The sequence below is a fragment of the Nannospalax galili genome, unplaced genomic scaffold (genome assembly GCF_000622305.1).
Source record: "Nannospalax galili isolate Female #2095 unplaced genomic scaffold, S.galili_v1.0 scaffold136, whole genome shotgun sequence".
In the NCBI taxonomy this organism is placed as follows: domain Eukaryota; kingdom Metazoa; phylum Chordata; class Mammalia; order Rodentia; family Spalacidae; genus Nannospalax; species Nannospalax galili.
In genome coordinates, this window is record NW_008340872.1 from 4,038,770 (window position 1) to 4,054,195 (window position 15,426).

The 15,426-nt window shown below is 36.8% G+C and overlaps 1 protein-coding gene across 1 annotated transcript in view; it reads left to right on the forward strand.

The window, feature by feature from the left end:
• Positions 1 to 15,426, forward strand: part of Synj1 (synaptojanin 1) — a gene marked incomplete in the record, with an annotated part of 93,504 nt that overhangs the window by 49,152 nt on the left and 28,926 nt on the right. The window contains 7 exon segments of the mRNA XM_017798902.2: positions 2,080 to 2,103; positions 4,527 to 4,718; positions 6,045 to 6,129; positions 12,051 to 12,191; positions 12,446 to 12,638; positions 12,894 to 13,052; positions 15,083 to 15,239. Coding sequence (XP_017654391.1) covers positions 2,080 to 2,103; positions 4,527 to 4,718; positions 6,045 to 6,129; positions 12,051 to 12,191; positions 12,446 to 12,638; positions 12,894 to 13,052; positions 15,083 to 15,239 — 951 coding nt within the window.

The window sequence follows — 15,426 nt, forward strand, 5'->3', positions numbered from 1 at the left end:
GGTATTTAGCCATAAACTGGCTATTTTGTTCAATAGGTTATGTGTACTCTCTTCTATTGACTTTGATTGAAGGGGTATATATTCAAAGTATTGCTAACTGTATACAGGGTAGGATTTCATAGTCTATTTAGTTTGCACTTAGAGTATTCAGTAATCTAATTATATAGAAAATGAGTTATTTTAAAAAAAAAAAACACAACCTGTACCTATATTGGTTAGTTTTTCATGAACACTCCAAACATTTCTGTAACTGGGTCCTAATTCTTTATTGTTAATTGTTTGAGTTAGCTTAAATCATAATAATAATTTAAAGCAATACTTTTTGGCCACTAACTACTATTATCCATTTTAATTTTTGACAAAATAGATAGTTTTCATGGTAGCTTTTTTTTTCAAGGTAACTTTTATCATTCATTGTATGCCTTTTACTAAAGTCTTAAGAATTTGAACTTTTCGTGTTAGTGAGCACATACAAGCAATAATATGGGGAAACTCAATGTTCATTGTACATACAATAGATTAGACTTTCTTTTTTCCCTCTCAGCTTTATTGAGGTATAATTGATAATTAAATTAGATTTCTTTAGTTCCACTCTTTTTTTCAGTAGAACTTTATAGCACTGTGAACTTTTTCTGTTATCTCCAAACCAAAACTTCCAGTGTTTCTGTTCAAATAGCAGGAAAGTGTTCCATCAAGTAATACCCTCTTGAGTAATTGATCATAGGTGATCATAGACATTTTGAATTCCTCCTGATGCTGAGAAGGTAGATAGGTACAGGAGCTTCTCAGGAATCTATAAGTAGGCTTGGGAACTGGGCCTAAAAAATTCCTAAAAGGTTTGATAGCAGATACTACTTTCAGCTTCTTGGCTTCCAAAAAAATAAGAGACTGACTGCTTTCTGTTTTGTTACCTCTTTACACCTCTGCCTACTTTGATGTGGAGGCATTAATAAGCAACAATTGAAAGTAAGTGTGAAGGAAAGAAGAGTAGCAAAACACCTAATTCCCAAACCTAAACATCAGGCTTTTAGTTTCCTGCACATCTTACTGTGTGTAAAATATGCCTTTAAAAAGTACAGTCAGTTCTGCTATAATGCTTGTTTTGAGACTTGAGGATTTGTTCCATTATGGATGATATATTAGGGAATGATTTGAGCATAATGCCAATTTTGCATGAGCTTATGTGTGAGCTTGCTGGCAATCAACATTAAGTAAATTCTGAAAACTGCCCAACAGAATCAATATAGGTACAAATATATAAAACGTGCATACCTATATGCACACATCTTAGACATCTTCCCTTCCCCGGTTCACCATATCTTTTGGGCCATACCCACCCCATCTGTTGTTTCAATTTCCCATCCATTTTCTGATAAGCCTTCTTCCACCATTCACAATTGCTGTGCCCTTCTGATGCCTAGTTCTACAAGCCAACTTCTTATTTTTTAAAAATAAAATGCGTTATTGTATTTTCATGTATTTCATGACCATTTAACATACATAATACTGTTATCTTTTCCTTAGGTGTCTCCTTTGGTGTGTTACTTTTCAAGGTTTTTTAGTGTGATGCCCCCAGTCACATTTTTCCTATAAACCTTTATGGCCATGGGAATTTGTACATTTTATATAGTGTAGTAATTAATGGTTTTTAATTAACTGTCTTATAGCTAAACTGATGGTACATATCAACTAGTGAATCCTAGGAAAAAGAATACTAAAATATTAGGGCAAATCTTTACATGTCAGTGTCCTTCAGCTGCTTAGATTTTCATATTCATATTTTCACACACATAAACACATGTACATATGCACACACAAGCAGATGGAGGAGCAGGACCTTCAGACTGAAGCAGTGGACATCACTGAGCCGGCACAGGGCTTCCTTAGACAAACAGGGTTTGTATCAGCTATTGCCATTTATTGTCTTTGGTGTCATACGGCTTTAGAAAGAAAAATCAAGTCATCAGCTTGAAAGAAATGAGTAAGGCCGTCTCAGGATTTTATCATAACACTCTAAATTTGAAATGTAACTTGTTGTTTTACTAATGATTCTTTGTTTTCTTCTTGATGCATCCATAGTTTCTGAACAGACATTACAGTCAGGTACAGTATAGAAAATCAATGTATAAATAAAAGCAACCTTTTCTTTATTTTTCTAAAGCTGATGTTGCTCACAAACAGATGGGATTTTGTCCTTATACTATTACAGGATAAATTAACATTTTGTTTTAATATAAATAGTCTTAAGTTTGCGTAAATTAAATACTTTGTTCAGAAAGAAATACAGCCTTCTTTGTCTTCCAACATCACAGGCTTAATTCCAGTGCAAGACAATTCAGCTAGGTTAATTTCACTTTTTGTCTTTTTAGTTGTGAGCCTGAGCCTTTAATGGCTTCACCAACACTCCACCCCAGATTTCATGTTTATATTTCTTTGAATGAACATTATTAGTGTTATACCTTACGCTTAATAGACTATAGGAAAAAAAAGTCAAATATGATTATTTTACATTAATTCAGAGTATGTCCATGTCATTCTGACCACTCAACAGTGTTTTGCATATACGATTAATTAAAAGGCATTGACTCATTCTTCCTTGGTGGATGACATGTTTTCTTTAACTACAAACTTGCATTAAAGTAGGATCTGAAATCTTTAAACAGCAACAGTTTTGCTTTCTAAGTCAGAATAGGTGCCTGTATATTACATAATACGGTCATTATTTTCATGCCTAGTCACAGTAATTTCTTCATTTTCTGCATAAGGTTTATGGTTTTGTCTTTAAAGGTGAATCTGTAGCAAACAGAACAAAAGCAAAAACTCTTCCCAGAAATTTAACTGAAAATGACACCTTCACTTCCCCTTCTTAGGATTTATTTTGCCTAGTGTCTGTTCCGAATCTTTCGAGAAGCTGCTGGTTAATTTTTTTAGGAGAATAGGAGATAGAATAAATAATCAGAGAGGAAAAGGTTTGGAAGTGTACGTATCTGCTCTTGAGAGGATGGTGATATGGTTAGCTGTTCCTTCAAGGGGCCCAGAGGTCAAAACTGTATTTGTAATAGTAATGAGTTATAAACCTTTCCACTCCCAATGGCTCAGGAGATTACTGGTTTGGGTTGTCATAAAATAACTAATACAGCAAAAATAAGATATGTTTCAAAAAAAAGCAAAGGTTTTTTTCAAAATCAAAGTGATTTTAATTTCCCCTTTTTTTAATCAGTTAATTATCAATTAAGTACAAATTAGATGTTTTTAGGCTCAGGTCCTATGAAGGTTCTATTGTTTTTAAGTGCCCAAAATTTAATCAAAATAAAGTATGGTTTAGAAGGAGAAAATATAGGTGGTAGATAAAAAAATAATTAAGAGAGATTGATAATTCAAAAGGTATTGAACATTCATTTAATGATTACTGAACATTTACATGTATCAGGCACTCTTTGTTACTAGAGATATTGGAGTAAAAAAACCAGACCAACATTTCTACACTCTGAGAACTATTCTCATGAAGGGATGTAGTTGCAGATAAACAAGTAAAATATGTGGAATTGGAAGTGATTCAGATTTCATAGTTGTTTTATGTTTTGAAATATTCATATAGGTTTTTACCAATTTAACATCACTAATCTTATAGTCTGACATTTGAAGTGCTTCAAAAATCCTAAACTTACTGAACATGTTGGCACACACAAGTTTTGCTTTTTATACGGTAAATGCTATAGAGAGAATAAGGAGGGGGCAGTAGAAGGTTGGGGCAGAGTGCAGTGAGAGAAGGCCTCTTGAGAAGACCTAAAGAAGGCAAGGGAAGTGCATTGCAGACTGGGAGGCTGGGTATAAACACTGACTGGAGCAGGCCTGGTATCTTTGAAACTCCAGGGAGGCCAGTGTCTGAGAAGTGAGTAAACAGAGAAGGAAGAAGATGAAGGCAGAAAGACAAGATCAGTGACCTAAGGCCCTGCAGAGCATTCATAAGCACTTTAGCCTCTACTCTGAATGAGATGGGAAGACTTTGGCGATGATTTCATTTTAACATCTCATTATCTCCACTAGGCATTTTTGTTAAGGAGCCATTATTCATCCAGCCACCTGTCAGCAATTAGGATCTGAAATGCAAATGTTCTTAAGTGTTTTTGTTTGGGAAGAAATAAAGTTTATATTTTTACCAGCCTCAAGTTGTCTGAAAGTCAGTTGCTACATTCCTAAAAACTATGGTTTTTAGGTTGCCTATATTATAAACTATTGTACCATTGAGACAGAACTGCTCTATCTGCATGCTTTGTTACTGCAGTAATTCTGTGACAGCTTTCTTATATTTGATGTTTAATTTCATTAATTCTTTTAAATGTTGGTTAATTGCCTCCGGCTGGGCTTTGCATTCAAAGCTGATTTTTTTCTTGTGCCTGTGCATGTATTTTATTTGTGCTTGTGTTGATAATTGTTTTTTCCAAATAGCATCTCTGTTCTGAAAACCAATTTTTACAAATGGTTTAGTGCAGCTGAAGTTCTTTTGTGTCTCATTTTTTTATTAGCATCTTCAAAAGTACTAAAGAACATGTGTGAGAACTTTTACAAATATTCAAAACCCAAGAAAATTAGAGTGTGTGTTGGAACCTGGAATGTGAATGGTGGGAAGCAGTTCCGTAGCATAGCCTTTAAGAACCAAACACTCACTGACTGGCTGCTCGACGCACCCAAGTTAGCTGGCATCCAGGAGTTCCAAGGTTGGATTTTTATAATACGGGTTTAGTTAAAATCCTGGCTGCAGGGTGACACTTCATTCATGTATGAAAGAAACTTGGGCTTCTTTTATCAGCTTGAAAGCCAACATTTTCATAGATTAAGTCAATTAAAGTATTACTTCACTTTATTTCTAGATATTTTCTACTTAGTAGAAAAACAATAGTGAAGCTAGGTATGATGGCTCACCCCTGTAATCCAGCACTTAAGAGGCTGAGGCAGGAGGATTGTTGTAAGTTCAAGGCCATGATGAGTTGTAGGCAAACATGGGCTACAGAGTAAGAGATTGTCTTAAAAAAACAAAACAAAAAAGTAATGGAAAAATTAACAAAAATAACTTTCTTTGCTAGTTGTTTCTCAGGAAATAGGGATCCATAGGTAAACAGGTATCTTTGAAGGCAGCCTTACATACAAAGAAAATAAAAACTAGTTCTGTTTTTATTCTTTAAAATAGACATGAACTGGGACTAGAGAGATGGTTCAGCGGTTAAGAGCACTGACTGCTCTTGCAGAGGACCTGGGTTTGATTCCCAGCACCTACATGGCGGCTACAAACCATCCTTAACTCTAGTTCCAGGGGAATCCAAAGCCCTCTTCTGACCTCTGCAGCATTGCACGACACAGGTGCACTCACATACATGCAGGCAATACACTTGTACACATAAAATAAAAGTAATAAATAAAATATTTTAAAAAATAGACATGAACTAAGATTATTTTATGATTGATCATTTCTCTTATTTTTCAAGCCTTGTGTATCCCATTTTCTAGGGTGGGTCATAAGCAGCCTTATAAAGCTTGTAGTAACTTGGGTGTTGAGTATGAACCAAACTATTCATAGAAGAACCTTCAAACAGCTTAAGGACTAGAGAAATGACTCAGTGGTTAAAAGCACTTAATGTTCTTGTAAAGGACCTGGGTTCAGTTCCCAGTACCCACATGGTAGCCAACAACTATTTGTAACTCTAGGGGATCCAGTGCTCTCTTCCGTCCTCCATGGGAAAATTGCATACATGTGGTACACTCATATACATGCAAGACACTCATGTACCTAAAATAAAACATAAATCTGTAAAATTAACTATATATTCAGATTCTTTAAAGCTTCAATTTCCTGACTATAAATAAAAGGCAAAAATTCTGCTTCGTCAGGTATTTATTATCTTACTTGTGTATTTTTACTTTTAGTATGAATTTGGTTAGACTCAAAACATAAGGTTTCTGTGTGATCTGATGTTCTGTTATATTGGATGAGGTTGGCATTTGACTAAGGCTATATTTAAAGGTATTTCTTGGATGCTTAATTGTAGATAAAAGAAGTAAGCCAACTGACATATTCGCAATTGGTTTTGAAGAAATGGTAGAGTTGAATGCTGGGAACATTGTGAATGCAAGGTAAGCTAGCTAGAGAACAGCACTGGAAAATTTTCCTGTTGAGGATCAAAGAGGATAGGTGAATAAGTTGTTATAAAGATTGACATATTGAGTTAATGTGTGGAAAGGTGAGTTTTAAACACTAAAATAGCAGTTCTCCATTGGGGGGGGTGGCATCTAAGTGTCTTTCTAAACTTAAAAAAAAGTTATATTAGAAATTAAAACTGAAAATTTATGTCTATTTGAAAATAACAATAGGGGCTAGCAAGATGGCTCAGAGAATAAAGGTGTTTGCCCTCAAGCCTGACGACCTGAGTAACAACTTTAAAAAATAAATAAAATAGCAATAGTGAACCCAGTACACAGTTAACATTTCCAAAATAAATTTAGTGAGAAGAATGGCATTGTTTTATGGTTTTACAAAATGCCTTACTGAGTGAAGACAGCTGGATTCTTATGTCTACTTCATGCATTTTCGTGTCACTGAGCTACAGTGTGTTATTTTGGGTGAAGTATATGAAGTAAAATCACAGAAGTACGTAGTTGGAAAAGAAGTAATAACTTTTCCAGAAAATTTCTCGTCTGATAATTAAATATGATACCAAAACTCCAGAAATGGTAGTATCTCTTAAATGTTTGTTGAAAATGGAATCTGAAACCTTGATAGTGAGCCTTCTGTGCACTAATTATTCTAAAATTCATTGGTCTTTTCCTTGGCATCATTTTATAGTTTTGCGTATTGTCATTTAGAAAAGCTCACTGAGTTGTGTAGAATGTCCAGATTTTGACACATCTTACTCATTATGAATGCATTGTTTGGTTGGTATGATCATTGCTTAGTTCATCAAAATCTTTAAATGTGGGAGGCTGCAGAGGTCACAATAGATAATACAAGTTTTACAGAATTCTAACTTCTGCTTGAAAATTTAAGTTTTGGACCAGCAAAATAGCTCAGCAAGTAAGGGCCCTTGCCTCCAATCTTGAAGACCTGAATTTGACCACTGAAGTTCACATGGTAGAAGTAAAGAACCGATTCCCACAAGTTTTCCTCTGTTTTCCACAAACATACTCTGCTACATCTCCCCTCCCCCTTCCCACACCACCAAATAAATATTAAAAATAAAGAAAATTCAAGTTGTATTCTTTTTGTTTTTGATTGTGGGTTTTGTTTGTTTAAACAGTCTGACCTCATATTGGCTATACAGTTGAATATGACCTTAAATTTCTGATCTTCCTGCCTCCAACTTCCCAAGTGTTTTTTGCAAGTATACGAACAACATCCAGTTTTATGCAGTGATGATGATTGATGCCAGGGCTTCATATTCTACTAACTGAGCTTATATCCCCTATCCTTCAAGTTTTATCATTAGAAACAAATATGCTTGGTTATTTTCCTTGAGAAAAACCAGGACTGGTTGAAAATATTTCTGCCAAATAACTTAATTCTGAATGACCACAGTCAGTCATTAATTCTTCTTTATATTTTATTTATTATTTTTATCTTTTGTGTATGCATGTATTGCCTGTATGTAGGTGAGTGCACCCATGTCGTGCAATGCTGTGGAGGACAGAAGAGGCTGTTGGATCCCTTGGAACTGGAGTTATGGATAGTTGTTAGCTGCCATGTGGGTGCTGGATTCAAACCCAGGTCCTCTGCAAGAACAGTCAGTGTTCTTAACTGCTGAGCCATCGCTCCAGCCCGTCATTCATTCTTTTAAGGAAAACTGTGAACTATGAAAAAGTGGCAGTTAGCTTACAACCCAAAGTGTTAGATGTTTTTCCTTGTGGTACTCATACTTTGTATTTAACAGAAGTATATGCAGAATATTCATCATGAAGAATATTGAAAAGACGTGGCTTGAAATTGGAGCTTAATAAGATTAATAATATTTACTGCTGCCCCAAATACATTCTTTTCTTTTCAGACTCTGGATATTTTTAAAAATTTATATATTTAAAATTTTTATGTGTATGAGTGTTTTGCCTAATTGTATGTAAATTCACCACATGCCCCCAGAGGTCAGAAGAGGGCATCTGAGGGGTCTCTCCCTCCCCTCATGGGACGTTGGCCATCAGTCTACAAGGACAAAGGGAGCAGAAGCGAGGAATGGGGTCAGGACGGCCAGTGAGCACTGACAGAAGAAAGCCCTCTGGGGAGGCAGATTTAGTGATACAGCTCCAGATTCAGTGAAACAGCTCCGTTTCTTCAGTGGGGATTAGGGAAAATATAGTGTGGAGGCAGCAGCCAATGCTTCAGCTGATAGGTGCTCATAGTATGCTTTATTTACATGTGGTGGCGGGATCCTATCATCCAACTATGGGGCAATGCCTAATTATTATATAGAAAAAACCTGGGGTAGTTTTTACTCCAGGTAACTATGCCAAAGGTCATGTTCCAAATAAGGTCAGGCATCTGTGCTTGGTGGCACTTTCCAGGTAAGTCAGGCAGAGAGCAGGAGGCCCCTGCTGAGAAATTGGAGTCCTTCCATAAAGTTCCAAGCCCCTTAGAGCTATCCAGACATGGAGGACTACAACCCTAACAGCAGGGTCCCACAACAGGCATCCCCTGGAACTGTAGTTACAGATGGTTGTTAGCTGCCATCTGAGTACTGGGATCTGAACCTGGGTCCTCTGGAAGAGCAGCCAGTGCTCTTAACTGCTGAGCCACCCTCTCCAGTCCTTAGACTTTAGCTATTTTTAGTTTAATTTACAAATGGAATTTTTTTAATTTATTATTTTTTTATTTTATGTGTATGAATGTATTGCCTGCATATATGTAAGTGCACCTGTGTTGTACAGTACTCACGGAGGTCAGAAGAGGGTGTCAGATCCCTGGAACTGGAGTTATGAACAGTTGTTAGCCACCTTGTGAGTGCTGAGATTCGAACCTGGGTCTTCTGCAAGTACAGCCAGTGCTGTTAACCGCTGAGCTCTCTCTCCAGCCCTCAAGCAGAATTTTTATAACAGTTTAACCAAATCATCCCTCAAAAGCTGTTTACGTATGAAGCTTTATTCATGGAATTAAGTGAACTAATGATTGTAGAAGGCCTTAAACAGCGTTACAGTAGAAAATACAGGTATAAATGATACTTGAAGAACACAGTACAACATTAGATCAAATCTCTATTTCCTCAAAGACTCTCTGAAGGAAAATGAAGTGTTTGTTTGTTTGTTTTGTACTGTAGGTACAGAATAGCAAGGGGTATATTGACTTACAGGACATTTTGGTGCCTTAACTTGGATGACATTGTCAGTACTTTCATGCAGCACTGTTTATACCATCAGTGCAGGTGTTAGTCAATACAAGGAAAAAAGCAGATGTTGGTTTGAGAATTCTCTAGACCTTACTTTGAGCACTGCTAATATGAAGCCATATTATAAACACAAACTAGATGAGTAAACTTCAAGCTTAGGTGTCCTGTTTTTCAAATGTTTGCTTGCTTTTAAAGGTGAGCAGCTGCTCATCTTTTATAATACTTAAAAAGATTTTTCAGAAGCGTATTATGGAGTGAAATGTTATTGTATAGTTATCAGTCTTGCAAATGACAATTTTCTTAAATATGACTCTATTTTGCTGTTTGTGTATATTTCCTGAGACTATATGTTCAGATTTTAAAATAGTTCCTTGTACCAAAGAAATTGATTTATTGTTTTCCTAAACAGAATTTAATCAACATTTTCTTTAATAAAGTGATAATTTTTTATCATTCATTTATTTAACCAGTATCTATTGATCACACTACTCTAGATGCTAACAATATATCTGAGTGAATTTAAAAAGGACAAAACCCTTGCCTTCATGGACTTTGTCTTCTAGTGAGAAGACACAGACAGTGAGAGTAACATAATATTATAGGGCATGTTTGAAATGTGCTGTGGAAAATAGGTAACAGTAAGAGGGATTTTGGTGTAGAGGTGGGGAGGGCTTGGAAGTAGGGTAGGGTGCATTGTGAAGATGACTTGAGTGACTTGAAGAAAATGATAAGACCCAAGCACGGGCAGGATCATGGTTGGCCATGAGTTGTGTTTGGAGGAAGTGTGGCACATAATGTTAGACAGATGGCCATGAGGGCCTCTTCTTGCTTATCACTTAATATTTGTGTGACCTGGAACAATGAGAAGTTGAAGGTTCTGGGATTCAAACTACTTCTTTGAAAGCTTACAGAGGAAAAGAATTAAACATTTATCCTGTCTGTCTTCCATGAACTACATTGTAAAATTATTTAATAGTTGATAATACTTCTTTCTGAGGAACTACAGCTTGTTACAATTGCCTATGCTGAAATTACAGAATGAACCTTTTGCAACTGTCAGTGAAGTCATGGATCTGAACAATGATCATCTGTAGATTCTATTGATAACTGTTAAAAACAGCTGTGGGGAACTCAAGGAGTATCTTAGACCTACTGTAGAGATGATAGTGCTTGCTATGATTCAATGGAAAGTGCACAGCACCACACAGGACATTATTTTTGCCAAAATAAATACATAAATAAAATTGTACTTGTTTCTTAAGTTTTCAATACCAGTTGTTTTAAAGGAAATATGAATGGTAGATGGCCAAGTCAAGATACTGTGAGGACACATTAGCCAGAAGCAGACTGTGGGCATTTCACAGCAGATGGCCCACTTGTTCTTTAAAATGGCACTGTAATAGCAAAGTGACAAAGGAGGGTTAAGGAACTATTAAGACTAAGAGAGATTAAGAGACGTGACCCATAAATGTATTGTGTAGGCCGTATACAAATCAATTGTAAAAAGACTCTTAAAAAAGAAAATAAGGACTATTTAAATACTAATAGAGCATTAGATGATATTAAGAAAATGTTTAAGTTGATAAAAAGTGTCCCATTAAAGGTATATAAAGAATTAATTATGAGTGATGGTTTGTGTCTTAGATTTAATGTACAACATTCCAGGGTCTGTGTGTGTGTGTGAGAGAGAGAGAGAGAGAGAGAGAAGTTGAAGCTAGATAATGGGTATGTGGTGATTTCTTTTACAGTTGTCTATTGTATATTTAAAATTTTCCATAATAATTTTTAAGATAGATTTTTTTTTTTTTTTTTTTTTTAGACAGGGTCTCCTTGTAGCCTCAGTTGGCCTGGAACTCACTATGTGTGGATCAGGCTGGCCTCGATCTCACAGAAATCTACCTGCCTCTGCCTTCTCAGTGTTGGGATTAAAGGTGTGCACCATCACTCCTGGCTCTAAAATAAAATTTTAATTTTAAGAGCCCTTGCTGTTCTTCAAAGGACCAGAGTTCAGTTGCCAACACCCACATAAGTGGCTCACAACTGCTAGTACCTCCAGCTCCAGGGGATCCAATGGCTTGTGCAGGCACCCACACACATATGATGTACACTCAGGCATACATACTTACATTAAAAAATTGGAAATAAATACAATTTTAATTCCAGAAAATAAGAACAGTGGGAGAGGAGCAATGTTATCTGGAGGTACCTGCTTCTCCATGGCTTTAGTGATACTGAAAATTAAGTGTGAAGCTTAGCATCCTTCACCTTCCATCATTTAGCATTTCAGTTCCTATCTTCTTTGTTGGGATTGTTGTACATTTCTTTAGTTGTTTAAATTTATTTATTGTGTGTGTCTTTGTATGGGTGTGAGGATACACAAGTACTGTGGTAGGAATATAGAGATCAGAGGACAACTTGGGGGAGTCACATGTATCCCAGGGGTCAAACTCAGGTTATCAGACTTGGGTGCCTTTACCCGCTGAGCTGCTTCATCATCCTCATACCTTCTTTGTAGAGGGGTTGTAGTTTAGATTTTTAAATGCCATGTTATTTTGGTTAAACTGGAAGTTTTTTCTCTTTAAAGAAAACAAATAAAAACAACCTGCATAAAAATTTTCTGCATCTTAAGAAATTATGAATAAAAGTATGGCATCTTCTTGAAGAGTCCCTTTTTAATATTTTTGGTAGCACAACAAATCAAAAGCTGTGGGCAGTGGAGCTTCAGAAGACAATCTCCAGAGACAACAAGTATGTGCTGCTGGCCTCTGAGCAGTTGGTGGGCGTCTGCCTGTTTGTTTTTATCAGACCACAGCATGCTCCTTTTATCAGGTCAGTAGCACAGCACTGTCCGTAGCTCCTTCCTATTAAATTATAAGAAAAGTCCTAGATTGTTTCTTGCTTCAGAGAAATGTTTATCCATTGTTCTTTAAACTGTGTTTTTGATTTAACACTTACTAATAGTTGCACTGCAGTATTTCAGAGTTGCCTTCAAAGTACCAGATGATAATAAATAGAGCCAATTTCCTGTGCACATGGAACACTTGAAATGTCTTATCTTCCACTTAGAACTCTCTGTTTTAAAGGGATGTTGCAGTTGATACTGTGAAGACTGGGATGGGAGGTGCAACTGGAAATAAGGGAGCAGTTGCAATTCGAATGCTCTTCCATACCACCAGCCTTTGCTTCGTCTGTAGCCACTTTGCTGCAGGGCAGTCACAGGTCAAAGAGAGAAATGAAGATTTTGTAGAAATAGCACGAAAGTTGAGTTTTCCCATGGTAAGCTTCATCCCTTTATTCTTTAAGATAAACCTTTGAATTGTACTTTAATTTACCCCAAATTTTACATTAAGCTTTTTGAAAATTTAAGGCACCTCTTAGATACATCAACAGTATTCACCTACTTTGTGTTATTACTATTGGGTTCAAGGAAGAGCCTGGGGAGCAGGCACATCTGAAACAAAAAAAAAAAGTGTGTAAAACATTTTTAAATATTCACTATTTGAATTTCAAATTCCATATTATTGCCTCCAGGGAAGGATGCTGTTTTCCCATGACTATGTATTTTGGTGTGGTGATTTCAACTATCGAATTGATCTCCCTAATGAAGAAGTTAAAGAGCTCATAAGGCAGCAAAATTGGGATTCTCTTATAGCAGGAGATCAACTTATCAATCAGAAAAATGCTGGACAGGTAAATGCATACTTGAGAAAATAGTTGTGTTAAGAAGGAGATTTTTGGAGGGCTGGAGAGATGACTTAGAGATTAAGAGCACTTGCTGTGCTTGCAGACAACCCAGTTCAGTTCCCAGATCCACATCAGGCAGCTCACAACTACCTGTCACTTCAATTCCAGGGCCTCTCTCAACAAGATGAAAGGCAAGAATTGACTCCCCAAAATTGAACTCTGACCTCCACACATTAGTACACACACACAAATAATAAAAATTCTAAATGAGGTATTTGACTGATGAAACTAATCAGTTTTTCTATTTCTTGGAAGCTATTTATACTTAAATACATACCTATAGATAAACATGCAAAATCATTTTTCCTGAAAGAATGAGAGAAAAGAAATAAGAAAGGAAGAAGGGGAAATGAGAGTAAAGGAAAATCCATAATTCGTCTCAGGAAGAAAAATCTATTAATGTATCTGTAAGATGTACTTTGAAATAGAAGGCTGTAGTCATAGGGGATGGTAATAATGTGGAATCTCTGTTAAGTGATTGCAGACCACTGGCATAGTGCCTGGGATCATCAGACTTGAATTCTTGTGCTTCAGTGGTCACATAACCTTTTGGACATTAGCTTCATTATTTGAGAATATGACGTCATGCTAGCTGATTACCAAAATCTCATGTAGATCTACTAATTTTGTGTGGGGTCTGGGAGAGGGGGTGGGAAGCAGGTAGGACTAGGGATTGAACCTAGGGCTCGTGTGCAAGGTAAGTGCTCTACTACTGACCTATGATCCCAGCACTTCATATAATTCTAAATGTCTCACATATCAGGAAGATTATTTTTATTCATGTTTTTATCATTAATAGGTCATACAAGTGATAGGAAAAAGGTCCTATCTTCAGTTTGTAGTTTAAGTTTTGTTCATTTCTGTTAGGAGTGCTCATCAGATAGATGCAGAGTTTGTCTGAGACTGTCTAGCATATAGGAATTAAAAAATGGGGCTGGAGAAATGGCTTGGTGGTTAAGAGCACTTACTGCTCTGTGAGAGGACTAAAGTTTGGATCCCAGCACCCACATTGGGCAGCTCACAAAAACTTGTAACTTCAGCTCCAAAGGATCCAAAGTCCATTTCTGGCCTCTTTTGGCACCCCTTACATACACACATATACATACATATGAGTAAATTAAATCTTGACCCCCTAGCACCAACAAACCTGGGCTGCTCTCAACCTTCGTCAGAGAAAAGCCGCTTTTTACAGTAGATAGCACTTAGTGAAGCGATGCATAACTAGTTGAAGTGCTGTGTAATAAGAGACTGAGTGCTCAGCCCTAAGGCATCCATATTAACCCTTCTACCACCAAGTCTTAGACTCTATCTGAAGAGGCAGAAAGAATGTAAGGAGGAGTACTGTACAATGCTATCTTCTAGAAATGACATGACTATTGCAGTCATGACCTCACAGCAGCTGTGGTGATCTGCATAAGATCTACACAAGATCAAGCCAGCCAAAATACCAACATAGATGGGGGTAGATGATCTCCAGGCCCCACCCCTTATGAGGGACCTATTGGCATTGGACAGTTGCTGGGGAAGGGAGAATCATTGTTTTGTTTTGTTTTGTTTTTGTCTTTTTGAGACAGGGCCTCCCTGTAGCCCCAGCTGTCCTGGAACTCACTATGTAAACCAGGCTGGCCTTGAACTCAGAGATCTGCCTGCCTCTGCCTCCCAAGTGCTGGGATTAAAGGCTTATGCTACCACACCCAGCCAGATCATTGTTATTTAAAGATGTGGTCATTGGTAGGTTGCTCATGCTCCAGTTGGTGGCCCCACACCCATGCACATATGGGCAACACTCACTGGACTTAGTGGACTATCGGAAAAATAATATAAAAGACATGAAGTTGGGGGTCATGTTGGGGGGAAAGGTGTAGTTATGATCATATTTAATTATATACATGTATAAAATTCTCAAATTTTTAATCTTTTAAAATAACATAAATTTCATTTGTTGTAATAATATACTTTGTGTGTATTTATTTTAGATTTTTAGAGGATTTTTAGAGGGAAAAGTAACATTTGCTCCAACCTATAAATATGACTTGTTTTCTGATGACTATGACACCAGCGAGAAGTGCCGCACCCCTGCGTGGACAGACCGAGTCCTCTGGAGGAGGAGGAAGTGGCCTTTTGATAGATCAGGTTGGAAATGGGCTTCTTTATTTAAATAAATGAATGAGGTTTTTATGAGGGAAAGGTAATGATACAAATATTAAGCAAAAATAGGTTTGGTTTTGTTTTTATTGAATTTTTGTATATTTTATACAGAATATCTCAATCTTAATCATTGTTATACCCCCATCCCCACCGGCACCCTCCCATAGCCCTC